Here is a 19,492-nt window from a genome sequence, read left to right as displayed (position 1 = left end):
TCATGTCTTCTCTCATATATTTTTAAAGAATATGATATGTTTATGATGTATGAGTGGATGCGAATGTTGAATTGTATAAATGCAAATGTAAAAGTGCATGTGCATATGGCAGTGGATGTGAATTTTGGATTGTATGAATGCAAATGTGAAAGTACATGTGCATATGAAAGTGGATGTGAATTTCAAATTGTATAAATGAAAATGCAGAAGTGATGTGAAATCTGAATTGAATGAATGAAAACGTGAATGTGAAAGTGGATATGAATGTTGAATTGAATGAATGAAAATGTGAAAGTGAATGTGAAGGTGGATATGGATGTAGAAGTGGAGGTGGAGGTGAAGGTGGATATGGAAGTGAATTTGGACCTAGGGGGTGGATCCCCCTAAGCACTATGGATCGCACCTTGGGAGGAGGATCCAAACTGCTCAGGGTAGGGGTGACTCCGATCACCCCCCCCCCCCCAAGCACTATGTGATTTACCCCCCCTCCCTAGGCAAGATCCACAATGCTCAGGGTAGGGGAGATCCACCCCTCCTCCCTAGGCGAGATCCACAGTGCTCGGGGTAGGGTAGATCCACTCCCAGGTGAGATCCACAATGCTCGGAAGGGATCCCCCCACCTCGCATCGGGTGCGATCCACAATGCTTCACCCCCTACGTCCACATTCACCTCTACATTCATTTCATTCAACATTCACGTGTACATTCACTTTTATATTTTCATTTATACAATTCAAAATTCACATCCACTTCCACATGCATATACATTTTCATATTCGCATTCATACAATTCAACATCCACAACCACTTCTACATCCACGTTCACTTTCATATTTTTTATTCATATAATTCAAAATTCACATCCACTTACACACTTTCATTCATGCAGGTCAAAATTCACATGCACATGCACTTTCATGTTTACATTAATATAATTCAACATCACATTCACATGCATTACCACACTTACATTCAGACAATTTCAAATTCACATCTACATCCCACATCCACATACACTATTTGTAAATAAATCATATTATTTGAAAAAATGAGATATGCGAATGTTGAATAAAATGAATGAATAAATGGATGTGAATGTTAAATTGAATGAATCATAATGTGGATGCGATTGTACAATGCATGAAATGGATGTGAATGTTGAATGTAAATGAATAAAAATATAGATGTGAATGTGGATGTGAATGTTAAATTGAAGATGTTGATGTAAACAAAGATATGAATATGGATAGGTATGTGAATGAAGATGTGAGTATAGGAAGATCCCATCAAGCATTATGAATCACACTTGGTCCAGGTGCGATCCGCAGTGCTTGGGGGATCCACCCCCAAGTGAGATCCACAGTGCTCAGAGAGGATCCGCTCCCCCTCCAATGCGATCCACTATGCTCAGGGGATACATCCCTTAGATTTACATTAACATCTACATCCACATCTACATTCACTTATACATTTTCATGCATTCAATTCAACATTTACATATACTTCTACTTCTACATCCACACTCACATCCACATTTTTATTCATTCAATTCAAAATACACATCCACTACTATATTTCACATGCACTTTCATATTTTCATTCATATAATTTAAAATTTACAACCATATCCACATATGTTCCCATTTTTTTCATTCATATAGTTCAACATTCACATGCACTATCACATTTGCATTCATATAGTTCAACATTCACAACCCACAACCATATTCACATGCACTTTCACATTAATTCATACAATTCAACATTTATATCACATCCACATCCACACCATATAAATCAACATTCATATTCACTTCGACAACCACATGCACTACCATATTTGTATTCATACAATTCAACATTAACAACTACATTCACATGCACACCATATAAATCAACATTAACATCTACTTCCACATCCAAGCGCACTTCCATATTTTTACACCATACGATTTAAATTTCACAACTGCATACACTTCCACATCCACATTCATACAAATCCACCACTTCCACATTCATATCCACTTCCACATCCATATCTACTTCCACATCTTCGTTGGTACAAATCAACAGTCATATGCACTTCCACACCCACATGCACTTCCACATTCTCATTCATTCAATTCAAAATCCATATCCACTTCTACATTAACAATCACACTCGTATTTGCATTCATATATTTCAACATTCACAACCTACAATAACATACACATACACATTCATTAATTTAACATTCACAAAAAAAAGTGCCCAAGTGGGATCCATAGTATGCTTAGGTGGGATCCACATTACTCAAGTAGGCTTCAGAGAGTGCCTATGTAGGATCCACAGGGTGCCCTAGGTGGGATCAACACTGGCCAGGGTGATCCACAGTACCCACATGTGATTCACAATGGCCACCTGCCCAAAAAACAAACCAATTACACATTATTATCTGTATCTGACATATCAGTCACACTCCCTTGAAGAAAAACTTGAAACAGATTGCCAAAATGAAGACAAGTTTCAAAATGTTGTCGAAATGAAGGGATTATGACTGTAAACACGCTGGAAGATTGCCGAAGTGGGTTCCATGGAGGTGTAAGCATCGATCTTAACCACCTTCTTTAGTGGTGGTCCCCCCTCTCTCAAACGGGTTGTGATCCTCTCTCTTACAAAACCTTTAAATAAAAATAAAATCCCTAAAATGGGTTGGAATTTTGGTCTAACCTCACATATAGCTTTTCAGACTATTATTGTGGGCCCCACCATATATCTCCATTAAAATTCACTTATACCATTAGCTTGAAAAAATAATTTCAAGGCATGGCCCCAAGAATGAGAGAAAAATTAGGAATGGACCACACTAGAGGAAACAATTATAAAAGAAAGACCATTATCTCCATTAAGAGCCACAGAAGGCTTGAATGAAGATGAAATTAACGACCTCCAATGTCCCAGCATGCCCTTAAACAAATAAATGGATTAAAACTTTAAAGGAGTGGACCCATTTATAACTTTGTCAGACCCACAATCCTCTATTCAAAAAGGCATGTGGCATAAGGCAATTTCATCCTTAAAAAAACAAAAAAAAAGTCCCCTAAGGATGAAAAAAATAAGGTTGCTGAGTGAGAGGTCAAAACCTCGCTCAAGTCATACTTGGAGGCCATTTGCTCAAAATCCTCTTACCAGCTGATTGAATTATGTGGTGTACGCCTAACGTTTTCAAATATTACACACCTTTTTCCAGTTTCGACAAAGTGGACAGATGAATCGTTAATCGACACCGTTGATCTATTGTATCCCAACATGGATTGAACATCTGGAATAAAAACTCCTGAATGACATTTTCACAGTCCATAATAGATGGTTAAAAAAGGGAAATAAAACTCTCCACATTAAAATGGAAATTACTAAAATTAAACGTCAAAATATTCTGAATTTTTTATCTCATACGCCGTCCACAGTGGGAGATAACAGATCAACGGTATAGATTACACGACGGGCTCCACTTGTCAGATTGGAAAGAAAAACATGTGTATGCGGTCAAAGCTCCGGGTCGCGTATCATATGTAATAGAAGAAGTTTGATACTCCGGCGGAGTGTGGTGGATGATGCACATGCACTTGGAAATTGCATACTTTGAATACAAATAACTCAAATTAGACTACCCAAATCATGCTTCCTGGTTCAGCGGTATCATGAACCAAAATTTACATCATGTGACTATCAGATTGGTGGACACACTTTAGATTGTTAAAATTGAAGTATCCAACGGTCCTATTTCCATAAACAAGTATCAATGAATCAGATAATATAAATTTTAAATTAACATCATATTTTTTATTTTACTTATCGACAGTGGGTTCCACAATTTAGTCGGTTTAATTTGAGTTAATTTATTTTCACATGTACAATTTCTGAGTACCTGTGTATCAAGCTTCATGGGCATCCTGAGTATCATATAACTCGCCACCATATAATTTCTCCTATGCTCGGAGAGGCTACAGGGCTTTCTCTCCGTTCGAATTCCCTCCCCTTCGAATCCCTTCCCCTTCGAATCCTCTTCCGCGCGACAAGGCCGATCTCTTCTATTACAGGTACTAGGTATGGATTTCCTTCTTCTCTACCTATCGATTTCATCCGTTGATTTAATTCCCACTGGCCCCTGAACGAACGGTCAACAAAACTCCCGATCATCGTGATTTTTTGGCCATGCCTCATCTAAATCGTGGCCCGAAATCTGGTCGGCTCGATTGAAGTAAATGTCTTTGAATGCACTCGATCCGGCAACTATAAGTTAGCCTGATCTCCTTCCCTTTCTCTCTCTATTCTCTCGTCAATTGAACCGCGTACGATCTGCCAATTATCTCTCCCTCTCTGTATATCTGATATGCAGTCATGGTGGCAGTAAATATCTGTTTCATTTGTCGCTTCCATACGGTTTGCTGGTCGTACTGGATGGCATTTTAGGGCAGAATCCGACCTTTCCAGATGTGGTTTTCTGATGAAGGCGTTTGCCGCATGTGGGTGGCCGAAGAGATCTTGGCCGAATAGGTTTCCATGTGCCTTTGATATCGAAGAAAGCCCAAAACAACAATTTTACACCCACATGTATATATGTTTGTATGTATACTTACATACTGTCAAACATAATGAGTGTAATATTCATTGCATTCACTTGTATAGGCTCCACACATTCAAGAGAGAGAGAGAGAGAGAGAGAGAGAGAGAGAGAGAGAGAGAGAGAGAGAGAGAGAGAGAACGGTCTCAAATGCTACATTCATACTCGTAATAGTCCATGCCTACTCACCCACCAACACACGTCTATGCATGCCACATTCAAAACAATAATCATAAACTAACACCCTCCTTGGAAATAAAGCCTTGCCCGCAAGCTGACATTTGGATCCTTTTTTGTAATTGGAATAACTTCTAGTGGCAGGTGTGCCTAGTAAACTAATAATCCAGTCTCTGCGCTATCGTTCCTTTCAATCATGTGTCTGTCTAGAGTAGCTATTGGCTGGTATGTGTGTTCACCCTCATGTGTGATGGGTACTCGAATGTTTCTAGATTGAATAGCTGTGTTGTGGAATTTTTTCTTAAGTTTTGTAGGCATGTGACATTGGTACAACACTCCAAAGGCTCATCACCACTATTGGGAACTCATCAATCTCAACAAAAAACTGTCATCACTCTTGTAAAAACCCGCTCTCACCAAAAGAAAAGAAAAGAAACTCAAAATCATTACCATGAACCAGAGATGCCCATAAGCAAGAGGCAATATTGCTATTTGGAACGCTTGTTGTTGGAACAAGACGTTTTAGCCATCTTATTTCTGTCCTCTAATCTGATCTCATAATTATATCCAGTGTTCCTAGTATCACTGATATTATTGATAATATCAATGATATTATCGGTTTTGTTTGGTTAGCTATACAGTTATTGGGGGGAAAATAAAATTTGCAAGATATCATTGACGATATCGTTGATATTATCACTTGTATTGACATTATTGCAAGATATCGACAACATCCCGTTGAAAAAATACATTGTCTCATCATTATCATGCGATATTATCGACAATGGCAGCTTTAATACCTGCAAAATTCTAGAAAAAAAATAGTAAACCAAAAACCAAATTTTTTTGGTGATTTCTCCTAGGGGTGTTTTAAATTAGTGCATTATATGTGCTGAATTATTGCGTTATTTCTTAAACTTAGCACATCAAAATTTGGGCCCTTGTTTGATAGAAACTAATTACGTTTTTTGTTTTTTTTTTGTTTTTTGTTTTTGTAATATTTTGAGTCCTAAGTGTGTAAACATGTCTTTTAACATCTCTTGAAGTTTCACTGGAAAATTTAACCTGATTTTTTCCCAATGTTTCCTTCAGACGGCGATATTCTACCTGGTATTTGCGATATTATCAATGATATCTATACCTGTTTGTTTCCATATCCCAAGTCATCAATACATGTAATGAAACTGATACTCTGAACACTGATCATTTCCCATTAACTTGAATTAGGCTTCGATGATGATGATGATCTGAACATTGATTGTATCCAATTAACTTGGATGACAAATTTCACTGATCTGGGGTGAAGTATTTAATGCCTGTGGTAAATGTTGCACTAAAAGATATGACTGCCACTTTTTTAATCACATGGATAACTACAAGTACTATTTCTTGTATGTGGACGAATTATGGTGTCATCTAAACAAGCCTTTGCTTGTAACAGCTAATGGTCACCTTCTTGAGTTAGCATTGTGCCAGTATCAGTCCTTGATGCATCACAATCCACCACAAACATTTTAGAGCAATCTGGTAAAGCTAAGATGGATGTGGTAGTCATTGCTTGAGAATCCACCATGAACATTTTAGAGCCCCATTTTGCTATTTTTAAAGTTTTACTTCAACTTATTTTGCTCTACTCTTGAAATGGCCATGAGCGGACAATAGCCTAAAGCAATAGTAAGGAGACGTGCACTTAGGACAGGTCCCACGGAATTTTTTGGAGCATGTAACTTATCCTACCATCTCCCTGGACTAGTTGGGTTGTTGCATTCAACACGGATGACTAATACCCATTTTTTTTTTTCCGCTTGTTTTGTTGTTTTGGTTGTTGGTCGCATTGCCTTTTGTCTGCCATATTTATTTATTTATTTATTATTTTTGAGTGATGCCCTTTGTTTGTTTCGTTGCCTTCGAAAGATGTTATATCATAACTCTAGGCCATTTCTGGATTCTGTTTGGTCAGACTGTCTTTCCTTTTAGTTTTAATATTGACTGTGTACTTACAATAGGAGAATGGAAGGACCAACAGGCAAAGTAAGCAACAGCGCTGACATGTTCTTGCCAAATTACAAACTTGGAAAGACTCTCGGCATTGGTTCATTTGGTAAGGTGAAAATTGCAGAGCATGCTTTGACCGGCCACAAAGTGGCTATCAAGATCCTTAACCGTCGTAAGATAAAGAACATGGAAATGGAAGAAAAAGGTATGCCGTGATCTTGAATATGCACCCATCTGTCCTACAATCTATACAATTTGGTATTCAAAATATCAAAATATCGACTATAAATAATTGTTAATTCATGCTTTCATTGTTGATATGGATGCCTGATTCTCTCTCTCTCTCTCTCTCTTCTTTTCTTTTCTTTTTATTTATTTATTTTCTTAGAGAAGGTGGATGGTACTACTATGGCGTTATTAACAAGGTGTCCCGTATCGGTATCGGTTGGCGTAACGGTGACCTCTAAAACCGATATGGATACGAGGGCGTAACGGCGATATGGGGGCAAAACGGCCCGTAATGGCGCAATTTTTTTTTTTTTTTTTTTTGCCAAAAAAAATGAAAAAATATGGATTAAATCCGGAATATTCTAAGCATTCCAAATATGCATTCATTTATAAATTGGAACATGTTTATGGTGGTGTAACGGTCCACTCTTTGGTGAGAAGTTGTATCGGATTGTCTGATGAATTTATGAACCAGATAACCTGAATTTGACTACAAAATTCATATATTTAATTTTCTAAATATTTAATTTATATACTTAACAATTTGATATCATTTCTCCCAATAGTTCTTTTAAAAATTGAAATTAAATTCACGTAGATCGCGTTGCCAATTTGGGGCTGACTTGGAGGACCAATCCATGCCCCAAATCAGCCTCAAATTCATGCAATTTATTTGCATTATCCCACTTGTGAATTGGTGGACATTTATTGGATAGTGAATCATGAAAAAAATGAAATCAAAAGGCAATATTTTAAAAAATAAGCGTCCACAAATTAACAATTAAAACTATTCAAACAATTTGATTCTGGCATTTTGAGTTAGCAATTACAGTCCATAATTTAATTGGTAAATTTTAAGTTAATACATGTTTCATGTACAATTTTTTAAGGGTCCGAATTAGGTAGACTCGGATTGTGAAGTGTAGCACACGAGTGTCAAAGTTTTTTGGACCCCACTCGTGATGAATGTGTTATATCCACACCATCCATCCATTTTGCCAAATAATTTTAGGGCATGAGCCCAAAAATGAGGCAAATCCAAAGCTCAGGTGGACTGCATAATAAGAAACAACAATAATTAAACGACCACCATTAAAAATTTATTGGGGCTACAAAAGTTTTAGATCAAGCTGACATGTGTGTTTTCCCTTCATCCACGTCAATGTGAACCTATTAATAGGTTAGATGGAAAATTAACATTTACGTGGACACTAAGAAATTTTTAATGGTGAGCATTCTATAACCACTGTTTCCTATGTTGTGGTCCACCTGAGATTTGGATCTTACTAATTTTTTGAATCATAACATAAAATGATGTGGCAAAATGGATGGACGGCATGGATAAAATACATACATCATGGTGGGGCCCACGTGGCATGTGCACATTTTATTAACTTTTGGGACGTGTTGCGTAACTCGTACGCAGTCCATTTATTTGACGTCAGCAAGTCCTGTGGTTCTGATCATGAGGTATGTGTTATATCTAAACCGTTCATTCATTTGACGAGCTCGTCTTAAGGCTTGACATGAAAAATAATACAGATCTAATTATCAAGTAGATCACAGTGCAAAAAGTAGTGGGGGATTGAACTTCTACCGTTGAAACCTTTTTTGGGATCACAGAAGTTTTGGATCAACGTGAAATTTGTTTTTCCTCTTCATTCAGGTCCTTTTGACCTTATTAACAGATCGGATGGAAAATAAACGTTATGGTGGGGCTACGAATTGTTTAACAGTGAAAATCATTATCTCCGCTGCTATTTTTGGTGTGGTCCAGACGATCTTAGGATATGATTCATTTTTTGGATATTGCTCTAAAATGATATCTAAAAATAGATTAATGGTGTAGATATAATAAATACATCACTGTGGAGCCCATGTAACTCTGATCTCCTTTGAGCTGTTCGTACAACTCGGAGCTCGAAGAGTGTCAGCGCTCATCTTAGCGTGACACGTATCTACAGCAGCTATATAGCTGGTGTGTGGTACAACAGCCAAATCCCCTTCCGATTTTCTTTTTCCGATGCGAAATGAAAAAGAAGGGAGAGAGAGGGAAACCGAAAAGAGAGAGAGAGAGAGAGAGAGAGAGAGAGAGAGAGAGAGAGAGAGAGAGGCTCGCAACCGCAGCCGTAGCAGGGCCACAGCCGCAAGCCCCGGCAGGCCGAGAAGAAGAAGAAGAAGAACAGAAAGAAAAAAAAAGGTATGATTTTTTTTTTTCCCTATATTTTTTTCTTATTTTCGTTAGCCCGTAACAGCTGTTACGGGGATGTAACAGCCGTTATGGCCCGGTCCACAAAATCGGGTGTGTGTGTGTGTGTCCGTTTCCGTGTCCGAGGATGTAACAGCCGTTATGGCCCGTAATGGGCGTAACGGCCCCGGTCACAAAATCGGGGGGGGGGGGGGTACCCGTTTCGACCCCGTATCGCGTAACGGTGTCGCCCGTTGCCGTTACGTATCGGCCGATACGGCCATATCATAACGGATATGGGACACCTACTTATTAATTATAATGAAGAGAGTACAAGGAAGGGGACACAACAACTTTACCTCAAGAAAAACAAAACCAAATACAAAAGTGCATTACCGATAACGAAAACCATCTTCTAAGGCTAAACACACTTGCTTTGTTTGGGAAAACTTTAGATTTGGTTTCAACTACAGATTTTCTACTTTCCAAAAGACCAAATCTAAAGAATCGTAGCCCAAATTTGCAAGAGCATCTGCTGCAAATTTGCTTCGCAATAAATATGAGAATCCATCCGCCATGCCCTGAGAGATGATACCACATTGACCACAAGAATGAAAAATTTGAGCAAACCATATCCACAATCACCTTAGAGTTGTTCTGGACTAAAATGTTTTCAATCCAAGGTTAGAACAATAGTGAATCCCATGTGCCAAAGACCTTAGTTCCTCCATAGAATTCATTCAATTCCTGTCAAAATGAGAAAAAAGGTAAATATGACATGACCTTTTCAATCCCTAAAACTCCCACCACCACCACGGTATGCCCTAGCTGCATTTAGCTTATAAAGGCCCGTTGGAGATTTACACCATTTAATTGTCAATGCCTTCTTCAGCATTGGTCTTTCATTCCAATGAGACAAGCCAGCAAAATCAGTTTCCACATGAAATTGCATTCCTTGCTGAAGGAATGATGCTTCTTTTCCTGCTTTTGTGGGTTGTTTATAAATTTTTTTGTTCTCTCTCTCTCTCAAAAAAAAAAAAGAAAAAAGAAAAAAAAAAGATGCTTGTTAACCAATATAAGGATAAGATTCTCCCTATCACCATCTCAATTTTAACGACCTTGTCATCAAAGGTTTTGCAATTTCTTGCCTTCTATATTTCCCACTTAATGAATGTAGGACATTGATAATTTATTCTTAAGGCCCCGTTTGGTTAACAATCTTGATTTTTTTATGCATATTTTTATGACAACTTGTTGATTATATTCAACCTATGTAATAGACTGTTAGATAGTGCTTGATTGTAGCCAACCTATGTAATAGACTGTTAGATAGTACCTGATTGCAACCAACCTATGTAATAGTCTATTACATTGTGCCTGTGGGTGTTCTATGCTCTCATTGCTAGTCCCTAGCTTGGATAAAGGAGGCGACTTGCGTCGGGTTGGCTGCTGGCATCAAACTTATGCCGAAAAAAGATTCATGTAAGTGACCCCCATCTGTTGGGATAAGGCTTAGATGACGATGATGATTATATTATTGTGAAAAGCAAAATCTGAAATCTTAGTTTCAGAAGTTTATTTTATTTGAAAATATCATTTGGATGACATTGTCTATTTTATATATTTTCCTAACAAGATTGTATAAGCGTCATTGTTTGAAAAAATATCAAGTCCATTCATCAGTCAAGGATCGGACCAAACATGCGGTGGCCTACAATCAGGTCACTCATCTCATCTTCAGGTGGGTCCATTGTATTTGGTTTGTGCACTGCCATTGGATACACCTAGTAAAAGTGATGCAGGACGGATAGCCTAAACTATAATGATGCGAATGCATTATTAAATGAATTATCAGAGTAAATCAAAATATAAAATATTGCCAATCTATCACAAATCTAAAGAAATCAAGTAGTCAACTATGTTCAAATTTAAGGCCACATCACAATCCCGCGGATGGATCTTAAGATTATCGATCAAAAACGGCCCAAGGGAAGGTAGAACTTCCATCTAGCATATGATTCAATCTAAATTTGAGGATTCACTCGCTCTTTGTTAGGGTTAGAAAGAATTAGGGTTTAGAGATTTAAGGTTTACGGAATTTACGAGATTAGGGTTTGGAATTCTAGGTTTTAGGGTTAGGGTTTTTGGGTTTTAGGTTTAGGATTATGGGGTTTTAAAGGTGAATCAAAAACCAAAAAGAGGGAAAGAAGGGGGGAGTGGAGCTGGCCGTACAAACGGCCATACGATTGCGTCCGTATGGTTGTACAGACAAGGGGGTGGTCCGTACGGTTGTACGGTTGGGTAGGGTTTAAGTCTAGAAGGTTTGGGGATGGTGGGGAAGGGATTTGGGAGAAAACAAAAGAAAAAGAAAGAAATATAGAAAATGAAAAAGAAAAAAGTGAAGCAAATACCTTGAAGAGAAGAAAAAGAGAAGAGATAGTTGGAATCATTCCATGGCTTCACACCAAGCTCCAATCACATGAGGTTTTTCTTTGCTCAAAGCAACAACAAGAAAATTTTATTTAAATAGTCAACAATGCCCTAGGCTTCACACGTTCAAGCCTTGTATGTTTTATTTGTGGTGTTTTTACAAAAATTACCCTTAATACTATAAAATGTCCAAAACACCCCTAATATCAACTAAATCATAAAATAAACCAAAATACCTAAAACAAATAAACAAAATAACTAAACTAAGCCATCCCAATGGTTCCATCATATCCAATGGGTCCACGATCAAGATGATCTCACAATCAAGATGGTCCATGGTCATGATCCAACGGTCCATGTGCGAAATCCAACGGTCCAACACTCTCAACTAAACAACCGACATGCATCTTCATAGTGTAGGGTCTTTAAAGATGCACGATCATTAATGCGCGGTCTTCAACGCGGCTAGGAACATAAATTGGCTATACTGGGCCCCATGTAATGATCATCTAGACACAACAAAACTGGGGTAGCTCTCCTCCTCCTTTGATAAACTCTAAAAGGTGCTCGGATGTCCTCATAAAAAAAGTGGGCCTTATGCTTTGGTGATCCAAATCGTTGATAAGATGGGTCTCATGGCTAACAGTCCATATATCAAAGATTCCCTAAATTGCAGAGATTTACTAGCTGTTGAGAGGAAACCGTGTGATCGTTGACCCAAGAACATGCACAATATTCTCAAGTTTTCAATTTTTGAAAGTGAGTCTTTGGTTTAGTCATTGAAGCTAGTATCCCAATGGACCCCAACTAGTGAGAACTTCTCTCAATAATCAACAAATCGTCCAACTGTTGTAGGTCACCGATTAAGGATCAGATCGCCACGTGGTTGAGATCCTTGGAGAGAGTTCCATCAACTGCAGTGTGGCATTGCATTGGCAATTTGGATCACCCGTGAGGAGGCCCCACTAGCATGGTGAAGATCATTATAATTTTTTGGGTATTCCGCAGCCATAGTGAGGCCTATAATTTGAACGGTCTGGATTGGCATGTTATGAAACTAGGCCCGGTACACAGTGCGAATGAGTTAACCCTAATTAGTGAGTTGTACAAACCTCATGTCATAATCCCGCCTATAGATTTTGGATAGTCCAACATCGTGCTTACAGGTGGGACTCGCCATCCAGTAACATCCACCATTGATTCGATCGCTTCATCATAAGATGGGCCATACCCATATTCCTCTTTCAAATGATCCTACCCCATTATATGAAAATGGACAACCGCAAGTCATCCACATCTAATGCAATCCAAATCAGATACTTAGAATCGTCCACGCTCCCTGATATTCTTGGTGTACTTCCAACCTATCATGAAGCCCACCATGATGAACGGACATGATCCCTCACGCGGACACAAATTTCCCACAACCATGTTACAGGGAGCCTATGTAGCCAAAAGCTCTTTGGGGCCCACCTCAATGTTTGTGTGACATACACTCCGCCCATCAGTTTTGCTAGCTCGTGTTAGGGCTTGAGCCAAAAAATGAGGCAGATCCTATATTCAAGTGGTCACGACACATGAAATAGTGGGGATGGAAACTGGTGTAGCTAACGAATGAGAATTGTTGACTGCATAGATATATCAAACATTCAAACTCTAGAACTGAATCATATCTAAACACCCAATCCAAGCATAGAGATTCTTCTACTTGAAAAGAAAGTAAAAATAATTCAATAACTAGTGAATAATCAAAGCTCTCACCAGTTGTGATGGCCTAGATCATACGCCCCACGTGTGAAAACATGCAGTTGCACAAACCTTAGAAAGGGTTAACGCCCAAAGCTTGTAGAGGACAAATGTCCCAAAAAGCTGTTGGACATTTTTTTGTTTATGGAGTTTTTTTTTTTTTTTTTCGAAGGAGGAAAACTTTATTAAACAGCAAAAACAGCAAAAGACTATACAACAACAAAAGAAAAAAGGAAAGTCTGAACAACGGACTACCCAAAAGTCCCTCATTTGATGAGAGGAGAAATCGGGACACTTCACGGTGAAATCTTTCTACAAGATGCTATGTTGTCCTCCAATCGGTAGGACGAAAGGCGCACACTCCTGGATTATGGTCATATGACGCCCCCCTCAAAGTAGTGGCATTCGTGTGGCTTGCAGGATGGAACAAATTGGTCACGATCGATAACTTAAGGAAAAGAGGCTTGTATATCACAAACATTTGCACGCTATGCTGGCAGGATGAAGAGTCGGTTGATCATCTTTTCATCAATTGCTACTTTTTAAGGGGGTATGGGACATCTTGCAAAATTTGGGGGTGGTCTGAGCGATGCCAAAATCCATAAAGTGTTGGTTGTCTGATATGTCATTCGGGCACGAATTATCTGGTAATGATTGGAGGAGATTGTAATTCTTTGGTCATTTTGGCCTTTTCTTTAATAAAATAAGGTACTCTTATTTTAGTGGTTTTAAATGTGTCACTGCCACATTAAGCATGTCTGTGAAGTTGTTCTTGATTGGTTTGGCTGATCTGTTTGTTTTCATTGACTGTTTGCACTGTTTCATCTCCATCTCATCGTCTATTTTAGAACATTATTTTCTTCTATCAGTACTTGAGATGTTGGTAACGAAGATTTATGTCCAATGCTGATTGATTCTTTTGTTTTGCAGTGAGACGTGAAATCAAAATATTGAGGCTGTTCATGCATCCTCATATTATACGCCTGTATGAGGTTATAGAGACACAGACTGATATTTATGTTGTCATGGAGTATGTGAAATCAGGGGAGCTGTTTGATTACATTGTAGAGAAGGGTAGATTACAAGAGGAAGAGGCTCGTTGTTTTTTTCAACAGGTGGTTGATTATTCCTTTTATTTTATAACAATTTGAAACTTCTCATATTTGTCGGCATTGTTTTCTATAATTAGCAAACTTGAAGCCTTTTAATCACTTGCTACTTTAAACGCTTCCTGCAGCTGTCAATTCAGAACCAGCTGGACTAGGAATTGAATACAAATATGTCTATATTTATGAAGAGATTAAACAGTTTTTTGGATTTACAGTTAAGCCCCTCATTTCATTCAATCAAATCTTACCAGAGGTTTATGGGCATGGCATCAAAACAAGATAACAAAAAACTTTTTTCAACTCCAAGAATAGGACAACGATTGTCATTTTTTAGCTTGTCTGGTTTTGATGGATTCTAACATTGAATGGCATTTTTCCGGAACAGATTATTTCCGGTGTTGAATACTGCCACAGAAATATGGTAGTTCATCGGGACCTTAAGCCAGAGAATCTGCTTTTGGATTCCAAATGCAATGTTAAAATTGCAGATTTTGGGTTGAGCAATATCATGCGTGACGGCCATTTCCTCAAGACTAGCTGTGGAAGCCCAAATTATGCTGCACCTGAGGTATGGATCCAGTAATACCAAAACCTAGAAATCTTGTAATAGGAGTTGGTTCATATAAAATATATGATTCTATTCTTATAGTAAAAAGTTGGAAGTTCCAAGGTCATGCAACAAGTATCTCTCGTGCAGGTTATCTCTGGAAAACTATATGCAGGGCCAGAAGTAGATGTTTGGAGCTGTGGTGTTATCTTGTATGCCCTTCTTTGTGGTACTCTTCCATTCGATGATGAAAACATCCCAAATCTGTTCAAGAAAATAAAGGTACACAATTCCACAAAATGTATTATGATATTTGGTTACATATTTTTGAATACAGAGGGAAAGTATTCTCCCCTGAATTTGCAACTTAATGTTCCTTAGGGTGGAATATACACTCTTCCGAGTCATTTGTCAGCTGGGGCAAGGGATTTGATCCCCAGGATGTTGGTGGTTGATCCTATGAAGCGAATGACTATTCCTGAGATTCGTCAGCACCCGTGGTTCCAAGCCCATCTTCCGCGTTATTTAGCTGTGCCACCACCAGATACGATGCAACAGGCAAAAAAGGCATGGGTGAACCTTCTAACAATGGAAATTATTACATTAATGTTGTTTGCTTTGCTTAATTGGTAGCAGCATAGTTGTTTCCGAGTGAAGTTTGACATGTTTCTAGCACAAGTTTTAATGAAAGAGGAATGGTCACCCCAAAATAATGGTGTTATTTTTGTGCCAGATGATCTTTATAGTGGGGTCACCTTATTCATGGCTTGGATCTCCCAAAACACGTGCCAGGTTTGCTCGAATGACAGGCTGTAGGTGATCATTCCTCTAAATAAAATGATGTGTACTCAGGCTTTCTAGAAGATCCTCTCATGGCAAGAGGACTTGGTGACTATGATGTTATTTATGTTTGCGTTTTGTTGACTCTGTCAATTGTCCTTGGTGTGGATTTTGTTGGCTGTGTTTTGGTTTCCTTTTATTATATGAATTGTTAATGTGATAAATGCACCATTTTGGTTACCTTCATAAACACTATTTCCTTTTACATGATAAAATCCTATTATCGTGCTGCTGTACTTTCAGATTGACGAGGAAATTCTTCAAGAGGTGCTTAAAATGGGGTTTGACAGGAACCAGCTGGTTGAGTCGCTTCGTAACAGAATACAAAATGAGGTACCCAAATTCGACGTGTACTGCATCTTGCTCTTTCTTGTTTTCTGGTGGCACACTAGTATATCTTATTGAAACTTCTTTGCAGGCTACTGTTGCGTATTATTTGCTTTTGGACAATCGATTCCGCGTTTCCAGTGGCTATCTTGGAGCTGAGTTTCAGGAATCCATGGTGAGTTTGTTTGCTGAAAGTATATATAATTCTGATCTACTTTATATATATTTTTTTGTCAGTTGGTGTATATCTGGTCCTTGATTTTGTGTATTGAATTCAAGAAAAATAATTCCGTCATCATTGCTTTCCTCCTCTTATGCAATGGAAGAACTGGTGCAGTTTTCCCTAATATATGTTTAATGAATTCTCTGCAGGAATGTGGTTTCCCTCGTATGCATCCAGGCGATACTGCTACTTCACCCATTGGGCACCATCTTCCAGGATATATGGATCATCAAGGAATCGGTTTAAGACCACAGTTCCCTGTTGAAAGGAAATGGGCTCTTGGTCTCCAGGTCCTTTTTTCTTGTTCCTTGCTGCCTGATGTCATTGCAATTTTGAGGCTGTATTTACTATTTAGTTGCATGATTCAATTTCTTCACGTCCATCCATGTTGTATATCAACACCAGTCATGACTGTACCGTTTCATGGCTTTGACAGTCCCGAGCTCATCCTCGTGAGATAATGACAGAGGTTCTCAAGGCTTTGCAAGAATTGAACGTATGTTGGAAAAAGATAGGGCACTACAACATGAAATGCAGATGGTTTCCTGGCTTTCCAGGGCATTCTAATCATATTTTTGGCGATGAATCTGCCATTGTTGAGAACGATAGTGCTGTTAGGTCACCCAACGTGGTCAAGTTTGAAGTGCAGGTCTCCTCTCTCTCTCTCTCTCTCTCTCTCTCTCTCTCTCTCTCCCATTATATTTATGAACCATTCAACAATATTTTACTTGAACATAACTATATTTATGAAACAAGTTTGAAAAGAACCTCCCTTCCTCGCCCTCTCCCTCTGATTCTGCTTGTACATTATATATTTATGACCACAGTGACAATATTTTCATTATTCATGACTGTATTTGTGAATTATGGCAACAATGTTGTACTTGAACATAATTATTATTGAAATATCTATGAAAAGAACTTTTCTGTTTTCAGGAAATGACCAAATAATGTTTCCAAGGAATTCCATAACAATTATGGTACAGCAGCCACCGTCGTTACCGTTACAATACAAGTTGTGTCATTTTTTTTTTCCGTAATGGTTACTACCGTTACTGTTACGTACTGGCCGTTACATAACCATTTTGGAATACCTAGAATGCTTCCCATTTCAGTGCATTGACCATGACTAGTTGGGACTGCTTATAATTTCTTTCCATTTTCAAGATATTAGTGGATACTAATTTACATTGGGAAGTCCATTAGTTTACTGGATGGCAATAGACTTCTGCTTAATGGGGTCTGCTTGAATCTTCACCATCCTTTGCTGTTTGATGAGAACATGCATCTTCCAACCTTCCATTTCATTCCAGAATCAAGCATATCAAATTTGATATGAAAATCGACAAATATGCTCATTTAACCTACTCTCAAGATCACTAATGAACATGCAGCAATGCTGCTTATCATCATTTAATGTTTTTTGATTCTCACATAAAAAAATTGGCTTAACCAATGAGTTTTTAAATAAGTTAGGTATTTAACATAATTTTTTTTGGAGTGAAGAAGAAATCGAATAAAATAGGAAAAGGGTACAACTCTCAACAATCAATGTTTTGAAAGTCGAATCGAATTGCAAAATCATAGGAGAATTGAAATCGTAAATCGTGGATATCTGAGTGGAGCTCTCTCATTAAATCCCTGGGATAATTCCTTTGTTGCTTTTCTTTTTCTTTCCCCCTTGTATTCTTTTCTCACCAGCTGTTGCTGGTGAGCCTTTAATAAAATTCCGCCTAATCTTCAAAAAATAAAAAAAATCATAAGATTTTTATGTAAAATCTGAAAAATAGGATATGATCAAATATTCATTATCGTATCATTCCACATCATAATTTGTAGATAATTTTAGAATATATTACTGTCACACATTGTTTGACATTTTAAAAAATAAAAATCAAGCTAAGTGAGGTCATTTCAATACTTCAAAGGTTTTGTTAAAGTTATTATCGAAACTTTAAGTTGAAAGAAAAGAGATGGTAGCCGAATGGCAGAAGTCCTTTGAGGTGGATGGATTCTCTGGTTTTCAGCTTTTCCAAAAACTAAGAATGCTGAAAGAAAACATCAAAGTTTAGAAAAAGGAAGTTTTTTGGGGCCTGTGAGGTCGAGTTTGAGGGGATGACAAGAGAAATTCATGAATTAGATATTTTAGAAGAAGTGAGTAGCCTGTTGGAGGAGGGAAGGATTAAAAAGGAAGCTTTGTCCCAGTCCGATGCTAATTAGGCGAAGGAAGATGAGATAAAGTGGCGGCAAAGGTCTAGACATGTGTGGCTCAAGGAGGGGGATAAAAATACCAGATATTTTCACAGCATAGCTAGCGCTCGGGCGAGATACAATCGTATTAACAACTTGGTTACAAATGGCGGCAGAACTTCAGATGAGGCGAAAATTTGCGACTCTATTGACTCCTTTAACAGGATATTGTTTTCTACTGAAAATTGGAATAGACCATGCCTTAATAATATGGTATTTAACACAATCTCGGAAGTGGAAGCTGCATCCTTAGAAGCTTTGTTCTCAGTTGAAGAAGTCAAAGCGGTGCTAGACTTGATGTGTGGAGATAAAGTTCCAGGTCCGGATGGTTTCCTTATGGCTCTTTTCCAGTTATTTTGGCACATTCTCACTTTTGATATCATGGACTTTGTGGTGGAATTCCATGGGTGCAACAGATTGTCTGCTGACATGGGGGCATCTTTTATTATTCTTATTCGTAAGACTGATTGCGCGGAGCAGCTTTAAGATTTTCGTCTAATCAGTGTCATAGGGGGTTCATATAAGATCTTGGCTAAGATTCTTGTGTTGCGAATCCGTCAAGTTCTTTCTAAGGTCATAGCTGAGAATCAAGGGGCATTTGTGCTAGGTAGGCAGATTCTGGACAACGCCCTAGTGGCCCACGAATGCATTGATTTGAGACAGAGAGCGGAAGCTTGGGCTAGTGTGGATTTGGAGAAGGCGTATGACCACGTTGATTGGGGATTTTTGGACTATATGTTTCATCGTTTGGGTTTTGGGGATAAGTGGAGGGGATGGATTCGATCTTGCATTCAAATCGCATCTTTTTTGGTTATGGTCAGTGGCTCT

The 19,492-nt window shown here is 38.3% G+C and overlaps 1 protein-coding gene and 1 long non-coding RNA gene across 3 annotated transcripts in view; one reads left to right on the top strand and one right to left on the bottom strand.

Annotated features, from left to right (window-relative positions):
• Positions 1-1,818: 1,818 nt before the first annotated feature.
• Positions 1,819-11,711, bottom strand: LOC131245834 (uncharacterized). The gene is made up of 2 exons (XR_009171006.1): positions 11,604-11,711; positions 1,819-2,196 (listed from the first exon to the last, which is right to left on the bottom strand). It is a non-coding gene; the product is annotated as an uncharacterized LOC131245834 (long non-coding RNA).
• The window catches only part of LOC131245833 (SNF1-related protein kinase catalytic subunit alpha KIN10), a 30,828-nt gene continuing 15,292 nt past the window's right edge, over positions 3,957-19,492 (top strand). The window contains exons 1-10 of one of the 2 annotated variants that reach the window (XM_058245553.1): positions 3,957-4,087; positions 6,788-6,981; positions 14,299-14,483; positions 14,863-15,045; positions 15,175-15,306; positions 15,406-15,591; positions 16,108-16,197; positions 16,283-16,366; positions 16,564-16,704; positions 16,851-17,063. In XM_058245553.1, coding sequence (XP_058101536.1) covers positions 3,972-4,087; positions 6,788-6,981; positions 14,299-14,483; positions 14,863-15,045; positions 15,175-15,306; positions 15,406-15,591; positions 16,108-16,197; positions 16,283-16,366; positions 16,564-16,704; positions 16,851-17,063 — 1,524 coding nt within the window. In that variant the 5' untranslated portion in view covers positions 3,957-3,971. Of the gene's footprint in view, positions 4,088-6,787; positions 6,982-14,298; positions 14,484-14,862; positions 15,046-15,174; positions 15,307-15,405; positions 15,598-16,107; positions 16,198-16,282; positions 16,367-16,563; positions 16,705-16,850; positions 17,064-19,492 lie in introns of both variants that reach the window. The other variant, XM_058245552.1, reaches the window with a different exon arrangement.

Source organism: Magnolia sinica, chromosome 5 (assembly GCF_029962835.1).
Source record: "Magnolia sinica isolate HGM2019 chromosome 5, MsV1, whole genome shotgun sequence".
NCBI lineage: Eukaryota > Viridiplantae > Streptophyta > Magnoliopsida > Magnoliales > Magnoliaceae > Magnolia > Magnolia sinica.
The sequence above is the reverse complement of the archived record's forward strand: the minus strand, read 5'-3'. Positions and strand labels throughout refer to the sequence as shown.